Source organism: Helianthus annuus, chromosome 15 (genome assembly GCF_002127325.2).
Source record: "Helianthus annuus cultivar XRQ/B chromosome 15, HanXRQr2.0-SUNRISE, whole genome shotgun sequence".
NCBI classification, from domain to species: domain Eukaryota; kingdom Viridiplantae; phylum Streptophyta; class Magnoliopsida; order Asterales; family Asteraceae; genus Helianthus; species Helianthus annuus.
This window is the reverse complement of record NC_035447.2, coordinates 163815440-163839360: the sequence shown is the minus strand read 5'-3', so window position 1 is coordinate 163839360 and position 23921 is coordinate 163815440. Positions and strand designations below refer to the sequence as shown.

The window sequence follows — 23921 nt, the reverse complement described above, 5'->3', positions numbered from 1 at the left end:
AGCTGGGAGCTGTTGTTTTCGCGCTTAAGATATGGCGACACTACCTGTACGGTACCAAGTGCACAATTTACACCGATCACAGGAGTCTCGAGCATATCCTTAAGCAAAAGGATTTGAACATGCGTCAACGAAGATGGGTCGAACTTTTGAACGATTACGAATGCGCCATCAAGTACCATCCAGGCAAAGCCAATGTTGTGGCCGACGCCCTCAGTCGGAAAGACACTATACCTAAGCGCGTGCGAGCATTGCAGCTCACCATTCAGTCTAGTCTTCCTGCACAGATACGAGATGCTCAGGTAGAAGCATTGAAACCAGAAAATGTCAGGACTGAAGCCCTACGTGGCTCAAGGCAACGATTAGAACAGAAGGAAGACGGTGCTTACTATGTAACGGGGCGTATTTGGGTCCCACTTTATGGCGGTCTACGCGAACTCGTGATGGACGAAGCGCACAAGTCTCGCTACTCGGTACATCCAGGGTCAGATAAAATGTACCACGATCTCAGAACAACGTATTGGTGGCCAAACATGAAAGCTCTCATCGCAACTTACGTCGGCAAGTGTTTGACTTGTGCAAGAGTCAAAGTTGAATACCAGAAACCTTCAGGCCTACTTCAGCAACCAAAGATACCGCAATGGAAATGGGAGGAAATTTCCATGGATTTTGTTACAGGCCTACCTAGATCCCAGTGTGGGAACGATGCTATTTGGGTGATCGTGGATCGACTCACCAAGTCTGTTCACTTCTTGGCAATCAAAGAAACGGACAAGTTTTCCACACTAGCAGACTTGTACGTAAAGGAGGTAGTCTCAAGGCACGGGGTGCCCACCTCTATCATTTCGGATCGCGATGCACGATTCACATCAGAACTATGGCAAGCAATGCACAAGGCTTTTGGTTCTCGGTTAGATATGAGCACGGCTTACCACCCTCAGACGGATGGGCAGTCTGAGCGCACGATTCAAACCTTAGAAGACATGCTCCGGGCATGTGTTATCGATTTTGGCAACAGCTGGGAAAAGCATCTCCCTTTAGTGGAGTTTTCATATAATAACAATTATCACACCAGCATTCAAGCCGCTCCATTCGAGGCATTGTACGGGCGTAAATGCCGGTCACCTCTCTGTTGGGCAGAGGTGGGGGATAGTCAAATCACGGGTCCAGAACTTGTAGTGGACGCCACGGAAAAGATTGCACAAATACGACAACGCATGGCGGCAGCTCGCGACCGTCAGAAAAGCTACGCGGATAAGCATAGGAAGCCATTAGAATTTCAGGTCGGGGACCGGGTTTTACTTAAAGTCTCACCCTGGAAGGGTGTGGTTCGCTTTGGCAAGCGAGGTAAGCTCAATCCGCGGTATGTCGGACCGTTCGAAATCGCAGAAAGAATAGGCACAGTAGCCTACAGACTGAACCTACCAGCTGAACTCGGGGCAGTTCACAACGTTTTCCACGTGTCGAATCTGAAGAAATGCCTGTCAGATGAAACCCTCATAATTCCCTTGAAAGAGCTCACTATCGATGAACAGTTGCACTTCGTCGAGGAACCAGTTGAAATCACGGACCAGGATGTTAAGGTCCTCAAGCACAAGAGAATCTCTCTTGTTCGAGTTCGTTGGAACTCCCGTCGCGGCCCAGAGTACACCTGGGAACGCGAAGATCAGATGAAAGAAAAGTACCCCCAATTGTTCGCGAACAGTACAACCACTACTGAGGCTGAAGCTACCACGGAATTTCGGGACGAAATTCCAGATCAACGGGGGGAGGATGTGACACCCCAGGAAAACCAGTAAATGATGCAACTTACCTAGCTTCCTCAGTGAGTACGTACCAAATTTCGGGACGAAATTTCTTTTAAGTTGAGGATAATGTGACAACTCGTAATTCGAACCTACTTTGTGTAACGATACGTGCTTATGTGAACCTCGTTGATTAAATGAATGATATGTTCGATACGTGCTTTGTGTAATGTATGTATGTATATAAATGGCCCAAACGCACAACACACAACACAATCGCACAAGCCCAGGTTGGGCCGTATCGCTTGTAGCCGAAACCCATAAGGGCAGCCCATGTATGGGTTCGGCCCACTCTCCTTATGCGCATAACACCTAGGGTGTTGTAACCATTCTACACTTTTCACCAAAACACCCTCACACACGAAACCCTAGTGCTCTCTTTCTCTCCTCTCAAACTTGACGGCAAGCATACCCTCCTCACCGAAGATTTCTTGTATTTGGATCACTCTCTCTTTGTTTGATTCTAATCGGTTAGTACTTTAATTATTAATTGTATGAATGTTGTGATTCATATGTTTCTTTGTGATGCTTTACGGATGAGATATGACCGAATTGATGTTATTAGATTGTTATGCCTTGTTTTCGGATTGATTGGGTAATGCTATATGTTGATCTTGTGTAGTGATTAGGGTTATTATTATTAGTCACTGTTATCGTATGTTAATCAAGGAATCATGATGAGATAATAAATTAATCGGTCACATGTGTAAGTGATATAATGTCCATATGAATCGGTTTGAGATAGATGTTAATCCGTTGTTATGTTCTATGATTCGGATTGTTAGCTTGTTGATGTGCTAGTGAATCGGGTTATGATGATGTAATCGGCTACATGTTCATGTGAATCGATAGCTTAGTGTTCATGCTTTGATTAGAGTTATGTGAATTGGTTGTAACAACCTTGGTTGATCGATTGTTGTTAGGATAGAAACTGTTGATTGACAAAATTGTAATCTTGGAAATTTGAAAGTTTGTAACCAAATTGGCATGAAATCCGGAACCCTTTTAACCAATCGCACAAGATCAGGTCATACAAGACCTGATCTGATCGCACAAGCCGGACGCACAAGACCCGTCACACATTATGCCTGATCGCACAACATCTTGTGGATCGCACAAGCTGATGCCGATCGCACAAGATGTTGGGCCACACACACATATGTTAAATGTTGTTATGCTGTTGGGCCGAACAAGCCCAAACCTAGTCGCACAACCCAAGCAGATCGCACAAGTCTGCTTTTTTTTGGGTAAAGGGTTACCCCGATAAATTTTATAAAAGAAACATTCAGAACAAAGGTGTGTCAGTGTAACACACCAACTAGACTTGACATACCAAGCCTAGGAAAACAAGAACCACAACCTAACAAAAAAAAACAACCAGGCTAAAAGACACACAATTCAAACAACCAAGACCACCCAACCGAAAAAACAAAACAGAATTTGGACTCTAGCCCGGGTCCGCTCCATTATCTTCAATCTTCCATCTCTTGAAAATCCTTTGCTTAGCCGAAGCAAGCCGAAATCTGAATCCCATGAGTCTCAATCGAACCGAACATTTAATAACCTCCGCCACCTGACCAACCGTTCTTTTGTTGTTCTTGAAAAGCCTGTTATTCCGTTCTTGCCATATATAATAAGCCGAAGCAGCAATCAATAGTTTGCACACAATATGATCCGCATTCTTGGATTTTGCATGTTGCTCCACCTAAGACACCACCGACAACCATGAATCATCAACATTACCCAAAGTAACCAACTTCTTGACTTCATTCCATGTCTTAGCCGCGAAAGCACATCGGAAAAAAAGATGATCCCGACTATCTCTATCATGATAACACAGCGGACAACACATCAAATTCCAATTGGTCACCCGCTTCCCATACATTCAATCTATCCTGCGTTTTGAGCTTGTTTCTAAATGCCAACCATAGATGAAAAGAATGCCGAGGTATGCATTGCGTGTACCAAACCATATCAGCACATAACACCTGCTCTTCCCGATTCCGAATTGTATTCCAAACACAAGCCGATTGAAAGTCACATGTCTTACCTTCCACATCTTTCCAAACCAGCGTATCCTCACCATTAGGAGCAATAGGAGGAACCGCTATTGTGATTAACACTGGAAAAAGATCAAGCCAAGCTTGAGGCCATCGCCAGTTACCTTCCTGATCAACCATATCTGCAACTGTTGACCTTAGTGAAAATCCAGCATTCGCTATGGTTCTAGGAGTGATAAACGAAATAAGAGGGCTACTCGCACACCACATGTCGCTCCATACATTAGTTTGGGCACCGCTTTTAATTGACGACCATATGTGAGGACGAATGATGTTACGGATGGATAAAATTTTACGCCACCCCCAACTCATACTCCCTATACACGGCACTTCCCAAAAGTTCCGACCTCTAAGCTTGTAATCGTGAATCCATTTCACCCAAATAGATTCCCTGTTGGTAAGAATACTCCAAATATGCTTAGCCATTAGCGATTTGTTAACATCGGCAATACTTCTAATACCCAATCCTCCTTCCTGTTTAGGCAAACACACATGTTTCCACGCTACTTTAGCACGGATTCTGCCATCCGAACCTGCGTTCCAAAGAAACCTTCGAATCTTCTTTTCAAGATCACTAATAACACGAGCAGGCATTATGAAAACCGAAGCCCAATATATATGCATCGAGGAAAGAACCGAATTAATAAGTTGTAACCGCCCAGCAAACGACAAAGACTTAGAAACCCAATTAACAATCTTTTTCTCCATTCGCTCAATAAGAATCCTGCAATCATTATAAACAAGTCTCGAAGAGATAAGAGGAACCCCCAAATACCTTACCGGAAGGGTACCTTCTTGAAAAGGCATAATATCGAGAATTGCTTGCTTTATCGAATGAGAAACATTGCAAAAAAAATACTGTACTCTTAGCTGGACTAGGAACGAGACCAGACATCTTGGTAAAACTCTCCAGCGCCTCCTTAATCTTCTTGACCGAGACCACATCACCATGGACAAAAATAAATAAATCATCCGCAAAAGACACATTAATTATTTTCTCTTTAGCACAGTGAGCATGAAACTTGAACGGACTGATAGCAGCGCGACGAAGCAGCAACGACAAAACCTCCATCACCAAAGTAAACAAATAGGGGGACAATGGATCCCCTTGCCTTAGCCCACGTTTACCCTTGAAAAAACCATGCAAATTACCATTGATACTCAGAGAATACGACACTGTGGAAACACATGTCATGATCCATTTCACCATGCGGGGGTGAAAACCGAACCTAACCAGAATATCCTCCAAGAATTTCCAACTGACTATATCATAAGCTTTCTGAATATCGATTTTAAAAGCAAACCTAGCCGGCCCCCTATTGAGATGATAATTGTGCATTAGCTCCTGTGTAAGAAGAATATTATTTTAAATCCTCCGCCCTGGCACAAAGGCTGATTGATTAATGCTGACAAGATACCCCAAACTGCCTTTCAACCGATTAGAAATAACCTTGCTAATACATTTATATAAAACATTGCAGCAAGAAATCGGTCTATAATTCCAAACCGAGTCCGGGATGTCTTTTTTTGGCAATAAAGCAAGGATAGTGTGATTAATCTGGTTCAGAAGTTTACCATTCTCGAAAATTGAAGAACCGCATCCGTCACTTCGTTTCCGACTATATCCCACGCTTTTTTGAAAAAAAACCGAAGTATACCCATCAGGCCCTGGCGCTTTGTCATCTCCAATACTAAACATGGCGGTCTTGACCTCCTCTCGAGTAATCGGCCTAATCATATGCTCGGCCACATCATTACAAAGAACATTAGAGAATAAGTTATCCAGATTGGCGTCTTCCACTTGAGCCTCTAAGCCCAAAAAATTTGTATAATGTAACACCATAGCATCTACTACCGCCTCGCCTTCATGTCTCGTACCCATAATATCCACAACACTATAAATTTTGGCTCTAGCATTCTTTGATTTCACAGTGTTATGAAAAAATTTCGTGTTCGAGTCACCCGCACACAACCATTCAACCTTCGATTTCTGATTTAAAAAACATTCTTCATCATACGCGGCTTCTTGAAACTCTTTCAAGCACTGAGTTTCCAAAAGGCGCAACTGACCATCCAAAGGATTTCGATCCACCTGAATCTGCAAATCATCCAGCTTTTTACGCAAATCTTTAACCTTGACATGCAAATTACCTTGATCGAAAAGAATTTTCCTCAGCTTTGGCTTTAAATTTTTCAACTTCTTGACAACCGAAAACATAGTGACCCCCTCGATTCGTTTCATTCTGCTTGGATCGCACAAGTCACTTATGTGTATTTAATTGGGCCGATATGTTTTGGACTACTTATGTTACTGGGCCGGGTACTATTGGACTTCAACGGGTGGATCGCACAAGGTTGTTAGACTTGTGCGAGCCCAAATCTTGCATACGTTATTAACTGTTGAACGTGAAGATGTGTGTTACCATGATTTGTGTGTGTTCCTTATCTGCTAGCTTATGTGATACATACGTGCAATACTTGAGTCAAAACCTGACTTGTATGGTAACCCTGTTAGGACGTGGTTGACCACTCTTAGTTCAAGAAACCTTTTGTGTATCTGCCGAGCAAACCAAGGTGAGTTCATACAGCTAAGGCATGGGGTTCCCAGGGTGGGAATGGGATTTGGATGATTTATTCGTACATACCTAGTTAATAGAACCTAATGATATGGTCCTCGGGTGAGGAAGAGTAATGATAAGATACGGCTAGACTAGTATACCAATTGAACTGATCTTCGCACACACGCCAGGGGTTGGCCGCGATATTATGACTAATCATTCGCACACATGCCTAGGAAGGCCGCGAACTATACATACTAAAACTTCGCACACATGCCAGGGTGGCCGCGATACAAATATACATAGTCTAGGACATTTGGGAATATTTCCCCTAATCTTCGCATACATGCCGAGAGGGCCGCGATGGAAACTAATACGAAACATGACTTAACGTACGAACATAATGCTACTCATACTATTACAATTACTGAACTGTACACTGTGAACTCGCTCAACTAGTAGTTGACTCTCTGCTGCATGCCTTGCAGGACCTTAGGTACATATGGAGCTTGCACAGAGAGGAGCAGGTCGTTGTGGGACATGGATCGTGGATGCCATGTTAAACATTTAAACATTTGAACTTATGAATTCACTTTGGGTTTACATACTTATGCTTCCGCTACTCAGATTACGTTTTGTTAAACACCAATTATATTGTGATGGGTTGTTATGATTACTTTAATATTTAAATGCTATGTTCAATATGATTGGTGGCTTGATCCTGGTCATGTCACGCCTCCAAGCGGTGGTACTCCGCGGGTGGATTTTGGGGGTGTGACAAGTCTGAGCAGTGACAGCAAAATTCTTGGAAGCCTTGCGCTTCCTTGATTTCTTTGAAGACTCAGCAGCCTTCTTGCCCTTACTCTCCTTGGTGCTATCAGACTGTTTCTGCTTTTTGTCACCCTTTCTGTAGAGTTTACCCTTTTTGATTTGCGATTCAGTAAGGGTAGCAGCTAGCTCAATGGCCTGTCGGACGGTAGTAGGGTGGCTGCCAGTGACAATATCCTGAACAGGATCTGGCAAACCGTCTATGTACCTCTCAATTGCCTTATCCAAAGGCGTGACCATTGTAGGACAGAGCAAGCTTAACTCCTCATATCTATCTGTATAAGCCCGGTGTTCACCACTGACTTGCTTCAGATCATTGAACTCATCTTCTAGTGCCCTCTGCTCATGTCGAGGACAAAATTCTCTCATCATGAGAGCCCTGAGTTCCTCCCAAGTCCGACCCAAAGCTATATCAGCACCTCTATCTCTCATTACCCCATTCCACCAGGTAAGAGAGAGCCCTCTTTTGGAATACACTCGAAGCAAACTCGACCTTACGATTGTTCGGACACTGAACATGGCGAAATGTGCTCTCAAGACTCTCAAACCACTGGAGAAGCCCTGTTGCTCCTTTATACCACTAAACTTGAGCGGTTTAGCCGAGTTAAACTGTTTAAAGTTGCACGGAGCAGGTGCATTAACATTGTTATTGGTGGCTTGGTTTATTTGAGTTATGAGACCAGGTAGCATAGCAGCCATCTGCTGTGCTATAATAGGTGTTCGGCATCAGGTTGAGGAACGTTACGTCGAGGAGGCATTCTAAAAGAGGAAACATGAGAGAAAACGAGTGAGATGATGTGATGAAAATGAGATAACAAATAAAATCGACAAAAAGCAAGAATGGTGGTCGTTTGTTTTTTTTTTTTTTGGGTAAAGGGTTACCCCGGTGAAATTTTATATCAACCAAATAATAAAAACAGGGTGCATCGAGACGCCGATACACACTACTAGACTTGGCATACCAAGACTAGGACACCAAAACAAACAAACCCGACAACCGTCACAACCAAAACAAACTGAAATACAAGAGAAATAAACACAGCCCAAACAAAACAAAACACGCTAAAAACCCGAAGAGCCGCTCTAGCCGGGATCAACGTCTATGTTGTTCTTCGAGATCAGCCACCTGTCCAAAATCTTCTTTTGTTTCGGATCTTTACCAAACCGGAACCCCATAATTCTGAGCCGCACAGTCTCAATGACGACCTTTGCAAGCACACTCGCACTCCGCTGATTATGAGAGAATAATCTGTTATTCCTTTCCTGCCAAACGAAGTACGTTGAAGCCGCTACGAGAATCCTGCAAATAATATTATCCATAGTTCTAGAACTAGCATTAAGCTCCATCCATTGCGTGATAGAATCCCAGGTATCCGTGACATTGTTCATGTCAACCAAACGCCTAACCAATCTCCAAACCTCTGAAGCATAAACACATTGAAAGAAGAGGTGGTCTCTTGAATCACGGTCAAAATTGCATAGAGGGCAACACATAAGTCGCAGATTAGTAGCACTACCCGCTTCCCAAATGGCCATCCTGTCCTGGGTTTTCAACTTATTTTTAACAACCAACCACAAATGAAAAGAGTGTCGGGGTATACATTGGCTGAACCAAACTGAAGTAGCCCATGGAACCTTTTGACACCTATTCCGCAAACAATTCCAAACCTCCCAAGAAGTAAAACCTTGAAGGTTACCTTCCAAATCTTTCCAGCAAAACCGGTCATTCGTATCAGGAGCAATCTGGATAGGACCAATGTTGATAAGAACAGGAAAGAGATCATACCATGCTTGAGGCCATAACCATTGGCCATCAACCGCAATAACATCAGCCACAGTAGCATTTAAAGCAAAACCGGCATTAGCAATAACTCTAGGGGTTATAAATGATCTAATCGGACTGTATGTGCACCAGTTATCACTCCAAACGTTAGTTTGGCGACCACTTCGAACAGACATCCAGAAAAATGAACGAACACTCGAACGGATGGATAAGAGTTTCCTCCATCCCCAGCTAACATTATTGCTACTTTGCACTTCCCAAAAACTTTTACCTTTCAGCTTGTAAGCGTGAATCCATTGGACCCAAAGAGAAGGGCAGTTTGTGACTAAGCTCCATATGTGAGATGTTAAAAGAGCCTTATTAACATCCACTATGCTTCGAATACCTAAACCACCCTCATCTTTCGGCATACAAACATCCCTCCAGGCTACTTTAGCATGAACCGAACCCGGGCTACCACCATTCCATAGGAATCTACGAAGACGCTTCTCCAGATCCTTTAAGATACTAGAAGGGAGCATCATAACCGACGCTCAATAGGAGTATAAAGCCACAAGGACAGAATTGATAAGTTGGAGTCTCCCGGCAAATGAGAGAGATTTTGTCATCCAATTGTCAATTCGTCTATCCATATGATCCAAAAGTATTTTGCAATCCTTGGCGGCCAGTCTAGAAGAAATCAGCGGAACACCAAGATAACGAACCGGAAGCGAACCCTCTTGAAAGGGCATAATATGCAAAATCTGATCTTTAATTGCACGGAGAATATTACAGAAGAAGACAGTGCTCTTAGCCAGATTAGGATGCAAACCCGAAGCTAGAGAGAATTTATCAAGGGCCTCCCTAAGAAACTTAACCGACCAACAATCACCATGAGCAAAAAGAAAAAGGTCATCAGCAAATGAAAGACTAATGATCTTCTGTTTAGAGCATCGGGCATGAAATTTAAACGACACCTGTGAAGATGATTGGCGCACTAGAAGGGTTAAGACTTCCATGACAAGCGTAAATAAGTAAGGAGACATAGGATCCCCTTGTCTAAGACCACGCTAACCCGCAAAATAACCATGAATCTCTCCTTTAATGCTTAAAGAATAGGACACCGTTGTAACACATGTCATTATCCAATTAACCATTTTATGATGAAACCCAAACCCATGCAGAATGGACTCAAGAAATTGCCAATTAACTGTATCGTAAGCCTTTTGAATATCGATCTTGAATGCACACCTTGGGGGCCCTCTATTAAGATGATAATTGTGCATGAGCTCCTGAGTAAGGAGAATGTTGTCCGATATTTTCCTGCCCGGAATAAAAGCCGATTGGTTTATACTGACCAGCTTACTCAAACTTCCCTTGAGCCTGTCCGTTATAATCTTGCTAACACACTTAAACAAAACATTACAGCAAGATATGGGCCGATAGTCTAAAACGGAATTAGGAGTGTCCTTCTTAGGAATTAAAGCAATAATGGTGTGATTGACTTGCTTAAGGAGCTTACCATTATCAAAGAAATCAAGAACCGCTTTTGTCACCTCATCACCAATAATATCCCAGGCATTCTTAAAGAAAGCAGAAGTAAACCCATCCGGCCCAGGAGCCTTATTCTCACCAATGCTGAAAATGGCTTTTTTAACCTCTTCTCTAGTTACCTGTCTAACCATATGGGCCGCCATATCATGGCTCAGCGAGTTAATGAACAATTCATCATCATTTAGATGATGAATAGGCTGATCGGTACCCAAAAAATTTGTGTAGTGGTCCACAAGAGCGGCTGGAACCTCGGTACCCTCGAAAGAATTACCATGCACATCATTGATGCATAAGATCTTGTTTCTAGCATTCCAACTTTTCACAGAGTTGTGAAAGAAAGAGGTATTCGAGTCTCCCGCACAAAGCCACTCAACCTTTGATTTTTGCTCAAGGAAGCATTCCTCATCATATGCTGCCTCTTGGAACTCACGAAGGCATTTGGCTGCTACATCTCGAGCTTCTGTATCAAGGGGATTTGCATCAACCTGCTGCTGGAGCATATCCAACTCACTACGAAGTCTAGCCACTTTATCATGGAGGTTACCTTGCTGATGTAGAAGCTTACGAAAGCAAGGCTTAAGGTTCCTCATTTTCTTGATCACCGAGAACATGGCAAAACCATTGACTTCCTTAGCCCATTCATTAGCAACAAGCTGTTTGAATTCAGCTTTAGAAGTTAGGAAGTTTGCAAATTTAAAAGGCTTTGGTTTAGCATGGATGATATTAGGCAGCTTAAGGACACACGGCGAATGATCAGAAACACGGGCAGGCAGGAAATTTGCATAAGCATTCGGAAAGAGATCCATGAATTTGATATTACCCATAACACGATCAAGTTTTTTAAAAACACCAATACCTTCTTTCGGCTTCTGGTTCCAGGTGAAATGGCATCCATGATGTTTAATATCTGTAATTTCCGCCACTTGAATACAGTCATAGAACTCTCTCATTCCAATAGTATGACTGGAGGGACCGCAAAGACAATCTTCCATGTTAAGCGCCGAGTTAAAGTCCCCTAGCACCACCCAAGGATGCTCCTTAGCTACAATACTATGCCGACATAAATCCTCCCACAAATCACGACGGTCTTGATACCTATTCTCAGCGTACACAAAAGAGCCATAGAAATCCTTGGAATCTGCTTTAAATCGGATCTGAGTGTAAACAACCTGATCGGACTGGAGAGGAAGGGGTTACTCCAGGGACGGAAGATAAATCACCACCAATCCGAGGAATTGGTTTGCGGGTGACGAATATTGAGGGTAATAAGGGAACGATATTGATGGCTTCTCTCTGGTCTAGGCGATTTGGGCGACACATCTAGAAACCCTAGTTCTTGATTTCTTCCTTGATTTCAATCGATTTGGGTTAGGTATTGGGGTGTTGTCGATCCTTCTGAGTAAGGTTCTAGACTTCAATCCTGGTTTCTAATCTTTTGAAGTTGATATTAGGGTTGTTTTTCGTTTCTTTTCTGCTAGGGTTTCTGCCGTTGTTGATCGCTGGGATCTTGCCTTTCTTTTTTCTGTTGCTTGTTTTGTTTTTGCATGATCGTTCAATCTGGTTATAGTCTCATCCTTTTGCATGGAGGATAATTGTGATAGTAGTTTGGAGGATCTTGGGTTTCAATCGTTCTCAGAAAGGATGCATGCGGATGTATTTATTACGTCTAAAGGTTCAATGAATGTCCAGGATTTACGTCAAACGTCTTCTTTGTTAAGCAAGCCAATCCGGATAGATGGGAATCCCGTGGTGCCTGCCCGAGGTGTTGTGCTGAAAGAACCTAAAATCATTAATATTATCGATGAACTGCAGAAAGTCACCGTTCCAGTGCCGCCGACAACGAGTTTTTCTAATATTCACAATAATCAGCATGGGCAGCCAACAAAATCAGTTTCTTATGCGGAGAAAGTTCAGGCTACTGTAAACAAGAGAGAAGTTAACTTCAGACTCATGAAGCCTTTAGAAACGAGAGAAGATGCTGATTTAGTTATTCCGAAAGAGGTGGTTCAGCAGGTACAAGATAAGTTTGAAAATGTTATCTATGGTTATTTTTTAGGAACTCGATTACCATTCCCTGTAGTAGAATATTATGCAAAGAATGTATGGGCAAAGTTTGGATGTCAAAAGATTATGATGAACTCGGATGGCTTCTTCTTTTTCAAGTTTGATTCAAGGGATGGGTTATTGAAGGTGCTGGAAGGAGGTCCTTGGTTGATAAGGAAAATTCCGATCTTTTTGAGTTTATGGTCACCAAAGGTTAGCTTGAAGAAAGAGGGTGTTAAAACTATACCCCTTTGGGTTAAATTGCACAATGTTCCAATTTCGGTGTACACGGATGACGGATTAAGTTTGTTAGCTTCTAAATTAGGTGTCCCGAAGAGACTTGACTCATATACTGCTGATATGTGTGTAGAGAATTGGGGCAGGAGCAGCTATGCACGGGCAATGATTGAAGTGAATGCGGATGAGGAGCTTAAGGACCATATTACGATAGCTATTCCTAAGATGGATGAGGAGGGATACATTATGGAACGAGTTAAAGTTGAGTATGAATGGAAACCTTTACGTTGCCCCACTTGTTGTTTGTTCGGTCATGATTACTCTTCGTGTAGCAAGGTTATCAGGGATAAGGCAAAGCAAGTTGTGGTAGATGAGGAAGGTTTCGTTACAGACCGAAGAAGAATGGCCAAACAAGGTTTTCCGCAAAAGAAGCCAAAGCCTAAATTTATGTATAAACCAAAGGTTAACAAGGATGCTCCAAGTACTTCTGGAACAAAGACGGATGGATGCTCGAATTCTGGACATCCAACTGTTAAAGTGTCTAACCCTTTTCAGGCCCTAGCTAGTGATAAGGATGATGGAGTTCCAGGTGATGGTAATGATTCGGCTAGAAAGGATGGTGGCACAGGAAAAGTTAATACGGTTCATGAAGAGGTTCTAGAATCCGTTCCTACTGAAATGTCTAAATATATGGGAAGTAATCTCGATGGCAGCAAATCTGAGGGGGCAAGCACTCCCGGTTCAATGGGTTTTAATGGGTAGCATCGCTGCTTGGAACATAAGGGGTTTGAATCGTCCCCTGAAACAAAACGAAGTCCGTGTTCTTATTGCTGAGTGTCATTTGAGCGTTTGTGCAATCTTGGAGACGCATGTTAATGTTAATAATCTGCTGAAAGTATGCAAGAGTGTTTTTCGTAGGTGGAATTGGACATCGAATGGGACTCTATGTCAGAGAGGCACTAGAATTATCTTGGGATGGAATCCAGATGATGTCGACCTTATGGTGCTATACCAGTCTGATCAGGTTGTTCATACTCAGGTCCGATTAAAAGCTGAATCCAAGGATTTCTTTTGCTCTTTCGTTTATGCTGAAAATAGGTATCAAGAGCGTCGTGCTTTATGGGAGGATCTATGTAGCCATAGTATTGTAGCTAAGGAGCACCCTTGGGTGGTTCTTGGGGATTTTAACACAGCCCTCAACATGGAAGATTGTCTTCATGGTCCCTCCAGTCATACGATAGGAATGCGAGAGTTCTACGACTGTATTCAAGTGGCGGAAATAACAGATATTAATCATCATGGGTGCCATTTCACATGGAACCAGAAGCCGAAAGAAGGTATAGGTGTTTTTAAAAAGCTTGATCGGGTTATGGGTAATATCAAATTCATGGACCTTTTTCCGAATGCTTATGCAAATTTCCAGCCCCCTCGTGTTTCTGATCACTCGCCGTGTATTCTAAAGCTGCCAAATATCATCCACGCTAAACCTAAGCCTTTCAAATTTGCAAATTTCCTAACTTCTAAGGCTGAGTTCAAGCATCTTGTCGCGGCTGAATGGGCTAAGGAAATCAATGGTTTTGCAATGTTCTCAGTGGTCAAGAAAATGAGGAACCTCAAGCCTTGCTTTCGTAAGCTTTTACATCAGCAAGGTAACCTTCATGATAAAGTGGCTAGACTTCGTACTGAATTGGATATTTGCCAGAAGCAGGTTGATGTAAATCCTCATGATTCAGAAGCCCGTGATGCAGCCACAAAATGTCTTCGCCAGTTCCAAGAAGCGGCCTATGATGAGGAATGTTTTCTTAAACAAAAATCGAAGGTTGGGTGGCTCTGTGCGGGTGATTCGAATACCGCTTTCTTTCACAATTCTGTGAAAAGCCGGAATGCTAGGAATAAGATCTTGTGCATTAGTGACGTGCATGGTAATGTTTTTGAGGGTACTGAAGTTCCAGCCGCTCTTGTGGGTCATTACACAAAGTTCTTGGGTAATGAACAGCCCGTGCAACCTCTTAATGATTATGATATGTTCGTCAACACGCTGAGCAATGATATGGCGACTCATATGGTTAGAAAAGTGACTAGAGATGAAGTTAAAAAGGCCATTTTCAGCATTGGTGAGAATAAGGCGCCTGGGCCGGATGGATTCACGTCTGCGTTCTTTAAGAATGCTTGGGATATTATTGGTGATGAGGTGACAAAAGCGGTACTTGATTTCTTTGATAATGGTAAGCTCCTTAAACAAGTCAATCACACCATTATTGCCTTAATTCCTAAGAAGGACACCCCTAATTCCGTTTTAGACTACCGGCCCATATCCTGTTGTAATGTTTTGTTTAAGTGCGTGAGCAAGATTATAACGGATAGGCTCAAAGGAAGTTTGAATAGGTTGGTCAGTATAAACCAATCGGCTTTTATTCCGGGCAGGAAAATAACGGACAATATCCTCCTTACTCAGGAACTCATGCACAATTATCATCTCAATAGAGGGCCTCCAAGATGTGCTTTCAAAATAGATATTCAAAAGGCTTATGATACCGTAAGTTGGCAGTTCCTTGACTTCATTCTGCATGGATTTGGGTTTCATCATAAAATGGTTAATTGGATAATGACATGCGTTTCAACGGTATCCTATTCGCTAAGTATTAATGGAGAGATCCATGGTTATTTTGCGGGTAAGCGAGGTCTTAGGCAAGGGGATCCTATGTCCCCTTACTTATTTACGCTCGTCATGGAAGTCCTAACCCTGCTGTTACGTCAAACTTCATCTCATGGGTCATTTAAATTTCATGCTAGATGCTCTAAACAGAAGATCATTAGTCTTTCGTTTGCTGATGATTTATTTCTTTTTGCTCATGGTGATGGTAGTTCGGTGAAGTTCCTTAGAGAGGCCCTTGACAAATTTTCTCTTGCATCGGGTTTGCATCCTAATCTGACTAAGAGTACTGCTTTCTTTTGTAATATCCCTCGTGCCATCAAAGATCAGATTTTGCACATTATGCCCTTTCAAGAAGGCTCTTTTCCGGTTCGTTATCTTGGGGTGCCACTGATATCTACGAGATTGGCTGCCAAGGATTGCAAAATCCTTTTGGATCGTATGGATAGGCGAATTGATAATTGGATGACAAAATCTCTATCGTTTGCCGGGAGACTCCAACTTATTAATTCGGTTCTTGTGGCCTTATACTCCTATTGGGCGTCGGTGATGATGCTTCCAGCTAGTATCTTAAAGGATTTGGAGAAACGTCTTCGTAGATTCCTTTGGAATGGTGGCAATCAGGGCTCGGTTCGTGCTAAAGTTGCCTGGAGGGATGTTTGTATGCCAAAAGATGAGGGTGGTCTAGGTATTCGGAGCATTGTGGATGTCAATAAGGCTCTTTTAACAACTCACATATGGAGCTTAGTCACAAATCGTCCTTCTCTTTGGGTCCAATGGATTCACACTCACAAACTGAAGGGTAAAAGCTTTTGGGAAGTGCATCATAGTAATAACGTAAGCTGGGGTTGGAGGAAACTCCTATCCATCCGGTCGAGCGTTCGGTCGTTTTTTTGGATGTCCATTCGTAGTGGGCGCCAAACTAACGTATGGAGTGATAACTGGTGCACGTTAAGTCCGATCAGATCTTTTATACCTCCTAGAGCTATTGCAAATGCGGGTTTTTCTTTAGATGCGACGGTGGCTGATGTTATAGCAGATGATGGCCATTGGCTGTGGCCTCAAGCGTGGTATGATCTATTTCCGGTTCATATCAACATTAATCCGATCCAGATTACTCCTGATATGAATGACCGATTTTGCTGGAAAGATTTGGAAGGTAACCTTCAAGGCTTTAGTTCTTGGGAAGTGTGGAATTGTTTACGAAATCGGTGTCAAAGGGTAACATGGGCCTCTTCAGTTTGGTTCAGACAATGTATTCCCCGACACTCTTTTCACTTGTGGTTGGTTGTAAAGAATAAGTTGAAAACTCAAGACAGGATGGCCGTTTGGGAAGCGGGTAGTGATACTAATTTACGGCTTATGTGCTGCCCGCTTTGCAAGTATGATCGTGATTCAAGAAACCACCTTTTCTTTCAATGTGTATATGCTTCAGAGGTTTGGAGATTGGTCAAGAGCTTGGTTGATATGGAAGATGTAACGGACACATGGGATTCTATCATACAATGGATGGATCTTAATGCTAACTCTAGAACTATGGAGAGTATTATTTGCAGGATTGTGGTTGCAGCTTCAACATACTTTGTTTGGCAGGAAAGGAACAGCAGATTATTTACTCAGAATCAGCGAAGTGCTACTGTGCTTGCAAAGGTTATCATCGACACTGTTCGGCTCAAAATTATGGGGTTCCGATTTGGTAGATGTCCGAAACAACAGAAGATCTTGGACAGGTGGCTGATCTCGAAGAAGAACATGGACGTTGATCCCGGCTAGAGCGTTTCTTCTAGTTTTGGGCGTTTAGGCGTGTTTGTTGTTGGGCTGTGTTTGATTCTCTTGTTTTTTCAGTTTGTTTTGGTTGTGACTATTGTCGAGTTTGGTTTGTTTTGTTGTCCTAGTCTTGGTTTGTCAAGACTAGAAGTGTGTATCGGTGTCACGATGCACCCTGTTTTTATTATTTGGTTGATATAAAATTTCACCGGGGTAACCCTTTACCCAAAAAAAACCTGATCGGACTGAGATAGCACCATAAGATCTACATCATCCGGGTTCCACCCTAAGATAATCCTAGTGCCTCGCTGACATAAATTCCCATTAGACGTCCAATTCCACCTACGAAACACATTCTTGCAAACTTTAAGGAGATTATTGACACTAACATGCGTCTCTAAGATAGCACAAATGCTCAAATGACTCTCAGCAATAAGAACACGGATTTCGTTTTGTTTCAGGGGACGATTCAAACCCCTTATGTTCCAAGCAGCGACACTACCCATTAAAACCCATAGAACCGGGAGTGCTTGCCCCCTCAGATTGACTGCCATCTAGATTACTTCCCATATATTTCGACATTTCAGTAGGAATAGTTTCTAGGACCTCTTCATGCACCGTAGAAACTTTCTTTGTGCCACTTCCTCCTTCAGCCGAACCATTACCAGCACCTGGGTTTACATCATCCTTATCACTACTTAGGACCTGAAATGGGTTAGACACTTTAACAGTTGGATGTCCTGAACTAGGGCAGCCATCTGTCTTTGTTCCAGAGGTACTGGGAGCTTCCTTGTTAACCTTTGGCTTATATATAACTTTAGGTTTTTGCTTCTTTTGTGGGAACCCTTGTTTAGCCATTCGTCTTCGATCAGTTACGAATCCTTCCTCATCTACCACAACCTGCTTTGCCTTGTCCTTGATAACTTTGCTACACGAGGAGTGATCATGTCCAAATAAACAACATGTGGAACAGCGTAACGGCTTCCACTCATACTCAACTTTGATTCGTTCCATAATGTATCCCTCCTCATCCATTTTAGGAATAGCTATTGTAATGTGATCCTTAAGCTCATCATCCGCATTCACCTCGATCATTGCACGAGCATAGCTGCTTCTGCCCCAATTTTCTACACACATATCAGCTGTATATGAGTCAAGCCTTTTCGGGATGCCCAGTTTAGAAGCCAACAAACTTAGTCCGTCATCCGTGTACACCGAGATCGGCATATTATGCAATTTAATCCAAAGGGGGATAGTTTTCACACCATCCTTCTTCAAACTAACCTTTGGTGACCATATACTCAAAAAAATCGGAACTTTTCTTATCAACCAAGGACCTCCTTCCAAAACCTTCATTAACCCATCCCTAGAATCAAACTTGAAGAAAAAAAAAAGCCATTCGAATTCAGCATAATCTTTAGACACCCAAATTTTGCCCAAACATTCTTTGCATAGTATTCTACTACAGGAAACGGTAAACGGGTACCTAAAAAATAACCATAGAGAACATTCTCAAATTTATCATGTACATGCTGAACCACCTCTTTCGGAATAACTAGGTCAGCGTCTTCTCTCGTTTCTAAAGGTTTCATCAGCCTAAAGTTGACTTCTCTCTTGTTTTGAACTGAAGACTGAAGTTTCTCTGCATAAGAAACTGGTTCTGTCGGCTGCCCATGCTGATTATTTTGACTGTTGGAGGGACTCGTTACCGGCTGAACTGGAACAGAGATTTTCTGCAATTCATCAATAATATTGATGACCTTAGGTTCTTTCTGCACAACACCTCGACGAGGCACTAAAGGATTTCCATCTATCCGCAGCGGCTTGCTTAGCAAAGACGGCGTTTGACGCATATCATGGACATTCATTGAACCCCTAGACGTGATGAACACGTACTCATGCATCCTTTCCGAAAACGATTAAAACCCAAGATCCTCCAGGCTTCTATCACGATTATTCTCCATGCAAAAGAATGTAAACTAAAACCAGAACGAACAAGCATGCAATACGAATCAAGCAAAAGAAAGGCTAAATCCCCAACGATCAAGAACGACAGAAACCCTAGCAATAAAAGAAAAGAAATGAAACCCTAATAACAACTTCAAAAGATTAGAAACCAGGATTGAAGTCTAGAACCTTACTCAGAAGGATCGACAACACCCCAATACCTAACCCAGATCGATTGGAATTAAGGGAGAAATCAAGAACTAGGGTTTCTAGTGTTGTCGCCAAAATCGCCTAGAAGACCAGAGAAAAGCCATCCTTTTTCGGTACCAATTTTTGTAAAAAATAATGGTGGTCGTTTGTTTGTTACCACAAAGCAAACAAACAACACACAGTGACAAATCAAAGTAAATGAGTCATAATAATGTATTACTGAAGACATGCTCGCGTATAAGTGAACACTCACCCCAAGAGTTCCCAGGTAAGAGTGACTGGTCCGATACTACGGATTTGTACGAACACTCTAGCCTTAGACAGAAAACTCAGGGTACAGGCATTCACCCTTCCAGTTTGCACGTGTTCACATTATTTAGACCCAAAACTTTGACGAGATTTTGAAAATTTGTTAATGTGGCTCTTAGTCTAGATGATTGTTCCTCTGGTTCGTCTAGTCTGTCTATTGGCATGAGGGATTTCTATGAATGTGTCAAGCAATTGGAGGTTCTAGATATTCCTTGTCATGGTATGCATTTCACCTGGAACTAGAAGCCGAGAGAGGGTATTGGTGTCTTGAAAAAGCTAGATCGGATTATGGGTAATATTCATCTCCTTTGCGGGTGACGAATATTGAGGGTAATAAGGGAACGATATTGATGGCTTCTCTCTGGTCTAGGCGATTTGGGCGACACATCTAGAAACCCTAGTTCTTGATTTCTTCCTTGATTTCAATCGATTTGGGTTAGGTATTGGGGTGTTGTCGATCCTTCTGAGTAAGGTTCTAGACTTCAATCCTGGTTTCTAATCTTTTGAAGTTGATATTAGGGTTGTTTTTCGTTTCTTTTCTGCTAGGGTTTCTGCCGTTCTTGATCGCTGGGATCTTGCCTTTCTTTTTTCTGTTGCTTGTTTTGTTTTTGCATGATCGTTCAATCTGGTTATAGTCTCATCCTTTTGCATGGAGGATAATTGTGATAGTAGTTTGGAGGATCTTGGGTTTCAATCGTTCTCAGAAAGGATGCATGCGGATGTATTTATTACGTCTAAAGGTTCAATGAATGTCCAGGATTTACGTCAAACGTCTTCTTTGTTAAGCAAGCCAATCCGGATAGATGGGAATCCCGTGGTGCCTGCCCGAGGTGTTGTGCAGAAAGAACCTAAAATCATTAATATTATCGATGAACTGCAGAAAGTCACCGTTCCAGTGCCGCCGACAACGAGTTTTTCTAATATTCACAATAATCAGCATGGGCAGCCAACAAAATCAGTTTCTTATGCGGAGAAAGTTCAGGCTACTGTAAACAAGAGAGAAGTTAACTTCAGACTCATGAAGCCTTTAGAAACGAGAGAAGATGCTGATTTAGTTATTCCGAAAGAGGTGGTTCAGCAGGTACAAGATAAGTTTGAAAATGTTATCTATGGTTATTTTTTAGGAACTCGATTACCATTCCCTGTAGTAGAATATTATGCAAAGAATGTATGGGCAAAGTTTGGATGTCAAAAGATTATGATGAACTCGGATGGCTTCTTCTTTTTCAAGTTTGATTCAAGGGATGGGTTATTGAAGGTGCTGGAAGGAGGTCCTTGGTTGATAAGGAAAATTCCGATCTTTTTGAGTTTATGGTCACCAAAGGTTAGCTTGAAGAAAGAGGGTGTTAAAACTATACCCCTTTGGGTTAAATTGCACAATGTTCCAATTTCGGTGTACACGGATGACGGATTAAGTTTGTTAGCTTCTAAATTAGGTGTCCCGAAGAGACTTGACTCATATACTGCTGATATGTGTGTAGAGAATTGGGGCAGGAGCAGCTATGCACGGGCAATGATTGAAGTGAATGCGGATGAGGAGCTTAAGGACCATATTACGATAGCTATTCCTAAGATGGATGAGGAGGGATACATTATGGAACGAGTTAAAGTTGAGTATGAATGGAAACCTTTACGTTGCCCCACTTGTTGTTTGTTCGGTCATGATTACTCTTCGTGTAGCAAGGTTATCAGGGATAAGGCAAAGCAAGTTGTGGTAGATGAGGAAGGTTTCGTTACAGACCGAAGAAGAATGGCCAAACAAGGTTTTCCGCAAAAGAAGCCAAAGCCTAAATTTATGTATAAACCAAAGGTTAACAAGGATGCTCCAAGTACTTCTGGAACAAAGACGGATGGATGCTCGAATTCTGGACATCCAACTGTTAAAGTGTCTAACCCTTTTCAGGCCCTAGCTAGTGATAAGGATGATGGAGTTCCAGCTGATGGTAATGATTCGGCTAGAAAGGATGGTGGCACAGGAAAAGTTAATACGGTTCATGAAGAGGTTCTAGAATCCGTTCCTACTGAAATGTCTAAATATATGGGAAGTAATCTCGATGGCAGCAAATCTGAGGGGGCAAGCACTCCCGGTTCAATGGGTTTTAATGGGTAGCATCGCTGCTTGGAACATAAGGGGTTTGAATCGTCCCCTGAAACAAAACGAAGTCCGTGTTCTTATTGCTGAGTGTCATTTGAGCGTTTGTGCAATCTTGGAGACGCATGTTAATGTTAATAATCTGCTGAAAGTATGCAAGAGTGTTTTTCGTAGGTGGAATTGGACATCGAATGGGAATCTATGTCAGAGAGGCACTAGAATTATCTTGGGATGGAATCCAGATGATGTCGACCTTATGGTGCTATACCAGTCTGATCAGGTTGTTCATACTCAGGTCCGATTAAAAGCTGAATCCAAGGATTTCTTTTGCTCTTTCGTTTATGCTGAAAATAGGTATCAAGAGCGTCGTGCTTTATGGGAGGATCTATGTAGCCATAGTATTGTAGCTAAGGAGCACCCTTGGGTGGTTCTTGGGGATTTTAACACAGCCCTCAACATGGAAGATTGTCTTCATGGTCCCTCCAGTCATACGATAGGAATGCGAGAGTTCTACGACTGTATTCAAGTGGCGGAAATAACAGATATTAATCATCATGGGTGCCATTTCACATGGAACCAGAAGCCGAAAGAAGGTATAGGTGTTTTTAAAAAGCTTGATCGGGTTATGGGTAATATCAAATTCATGGACCTTTTTCCGAATGCTTATGCAAATTTCCAGCCCCCTCGTGTTTCTGATCACTCGCCGTGTATTCTAAAGCTGCCAAATATCATCCACGCTAAACCTAAGCCTTTAAAATTTGCAAATTTCCTAACTTCTAAGGCTGAGTTCAAGCATCTTGTCGCGGCTGAATGGGCTAAGGAAATCAATGGTTTTGCAATGTTCTCAGTGGTCAAGAAAATGAGGAACCTCAAGCCTTGCTTTCGTAAGCTTTTACATCAGCAAGGTAACCTTCATGATAAAGTGGCTAGACTTCGTACTGAATTGGATATTTGCCAGAAGCAGGTTGATTTAAATCCTCATGATTCAGAAGCCCGTGATGCAGCCACAAAATGTCTTCGCCAGTTCCAAGAAGCGGCCTATGATGAGGAATGTTTTCTTAAACAAAAATCGAAGGTTGAGTGGCTCTGTGCGGGTGATTCGAATACCGCTTTCTTTCACAATTCTGTGAAAAGCCGGAATGCTAGGAATAAGATCTTGTGCATTAGTGACGTGCATGGTAATGTTTTTGAGGGTACTGAAGTTCCAGCCGCTCTTGTGGATCATTACACAAAGTTCTTGGGTAATGAACAGCACGTGCAACCTCTTAATGATTATGATCTGTTCGTCAACACGCTGAGCAATGATATGGCGACTCATATGGTTAGACAGGTGACTAGAGATGAAGTTAAAAAGGCCATTTTCAGCATTGGTGAGAATAAGGCGCCTGGGCCGGATGGATTCACGTCTGCGTTCTTTAAGAATGCTTGGGATATTATTGGTGATGAGGTGACAAAAGCGGTACTTGATTTCTTTGATAATGGTAAGCTCCTTAAACAAGTCAATCACACCATTATTGCCTTAATTCCTAAGAAGGACACCCCTAATTCCGTTTTAGACTACCGGCCCATATCCTGTTGTAATGTTTTGTTTAAGTGCGTGAGCAAGATTATAACGGATAGGCTCAAAGGAAGTTTGAATAGGTTGGTCAGTATAAACCAATCGGCTTTTATTCCGGGCAGGAAAATTGTCACACCCCCAAAATCCACCCGCGGAGTACCACCGCTCGGGAGCGTGACTGACCAGGATCAAGCCATCAATCATATCAAACATAGCATTTAATATAAAAGTAAATAATGTAAATCATCATGACATGATTGATGTTTCAAAAACCAACATCGTTTAAGTAGCGGAAGCATAGTATGTAATCTCAAAATAAATATAAGTTCGAATAATGTTCATGAACCCAAATCCCACAACGACCTGCTCCTCCCTGCGCAAGCTCCATAATGTACCTAAGGTCCTGCAAGGCATGCAGCAAATAATCAACAAACTAGTTGAGCGAGTTCACAGAAAGTAAGTTCATAACGTAATGCATAAGTATAGCTAGTGGGGGCTTCCCATACTAGTGTGTACTAAAGGTGGGGGCTTCCCATGTTCA

General features: G+C 42.4%; 1 protein-coding gene across 1 annotated transcript; it reads right to left on the bottom strand.

The window, feature by feature from the left end:
- Window positions 1–9564: 9564 nt before the first annotated feature.
- On the bottom strand, window positions 9565–10056 carry LOC110914488. The gene has a single exon (XM_022159276.1). It carries the CDS (start codon window positions 10054–10056, stop codon window positions 9565–9567), a length of 492 nt encoding a protein of 163 aa, XP_022014968.1.
- Between the last annotated feature and the right edge of the window lie 13865 nt (window positions 10057–23921).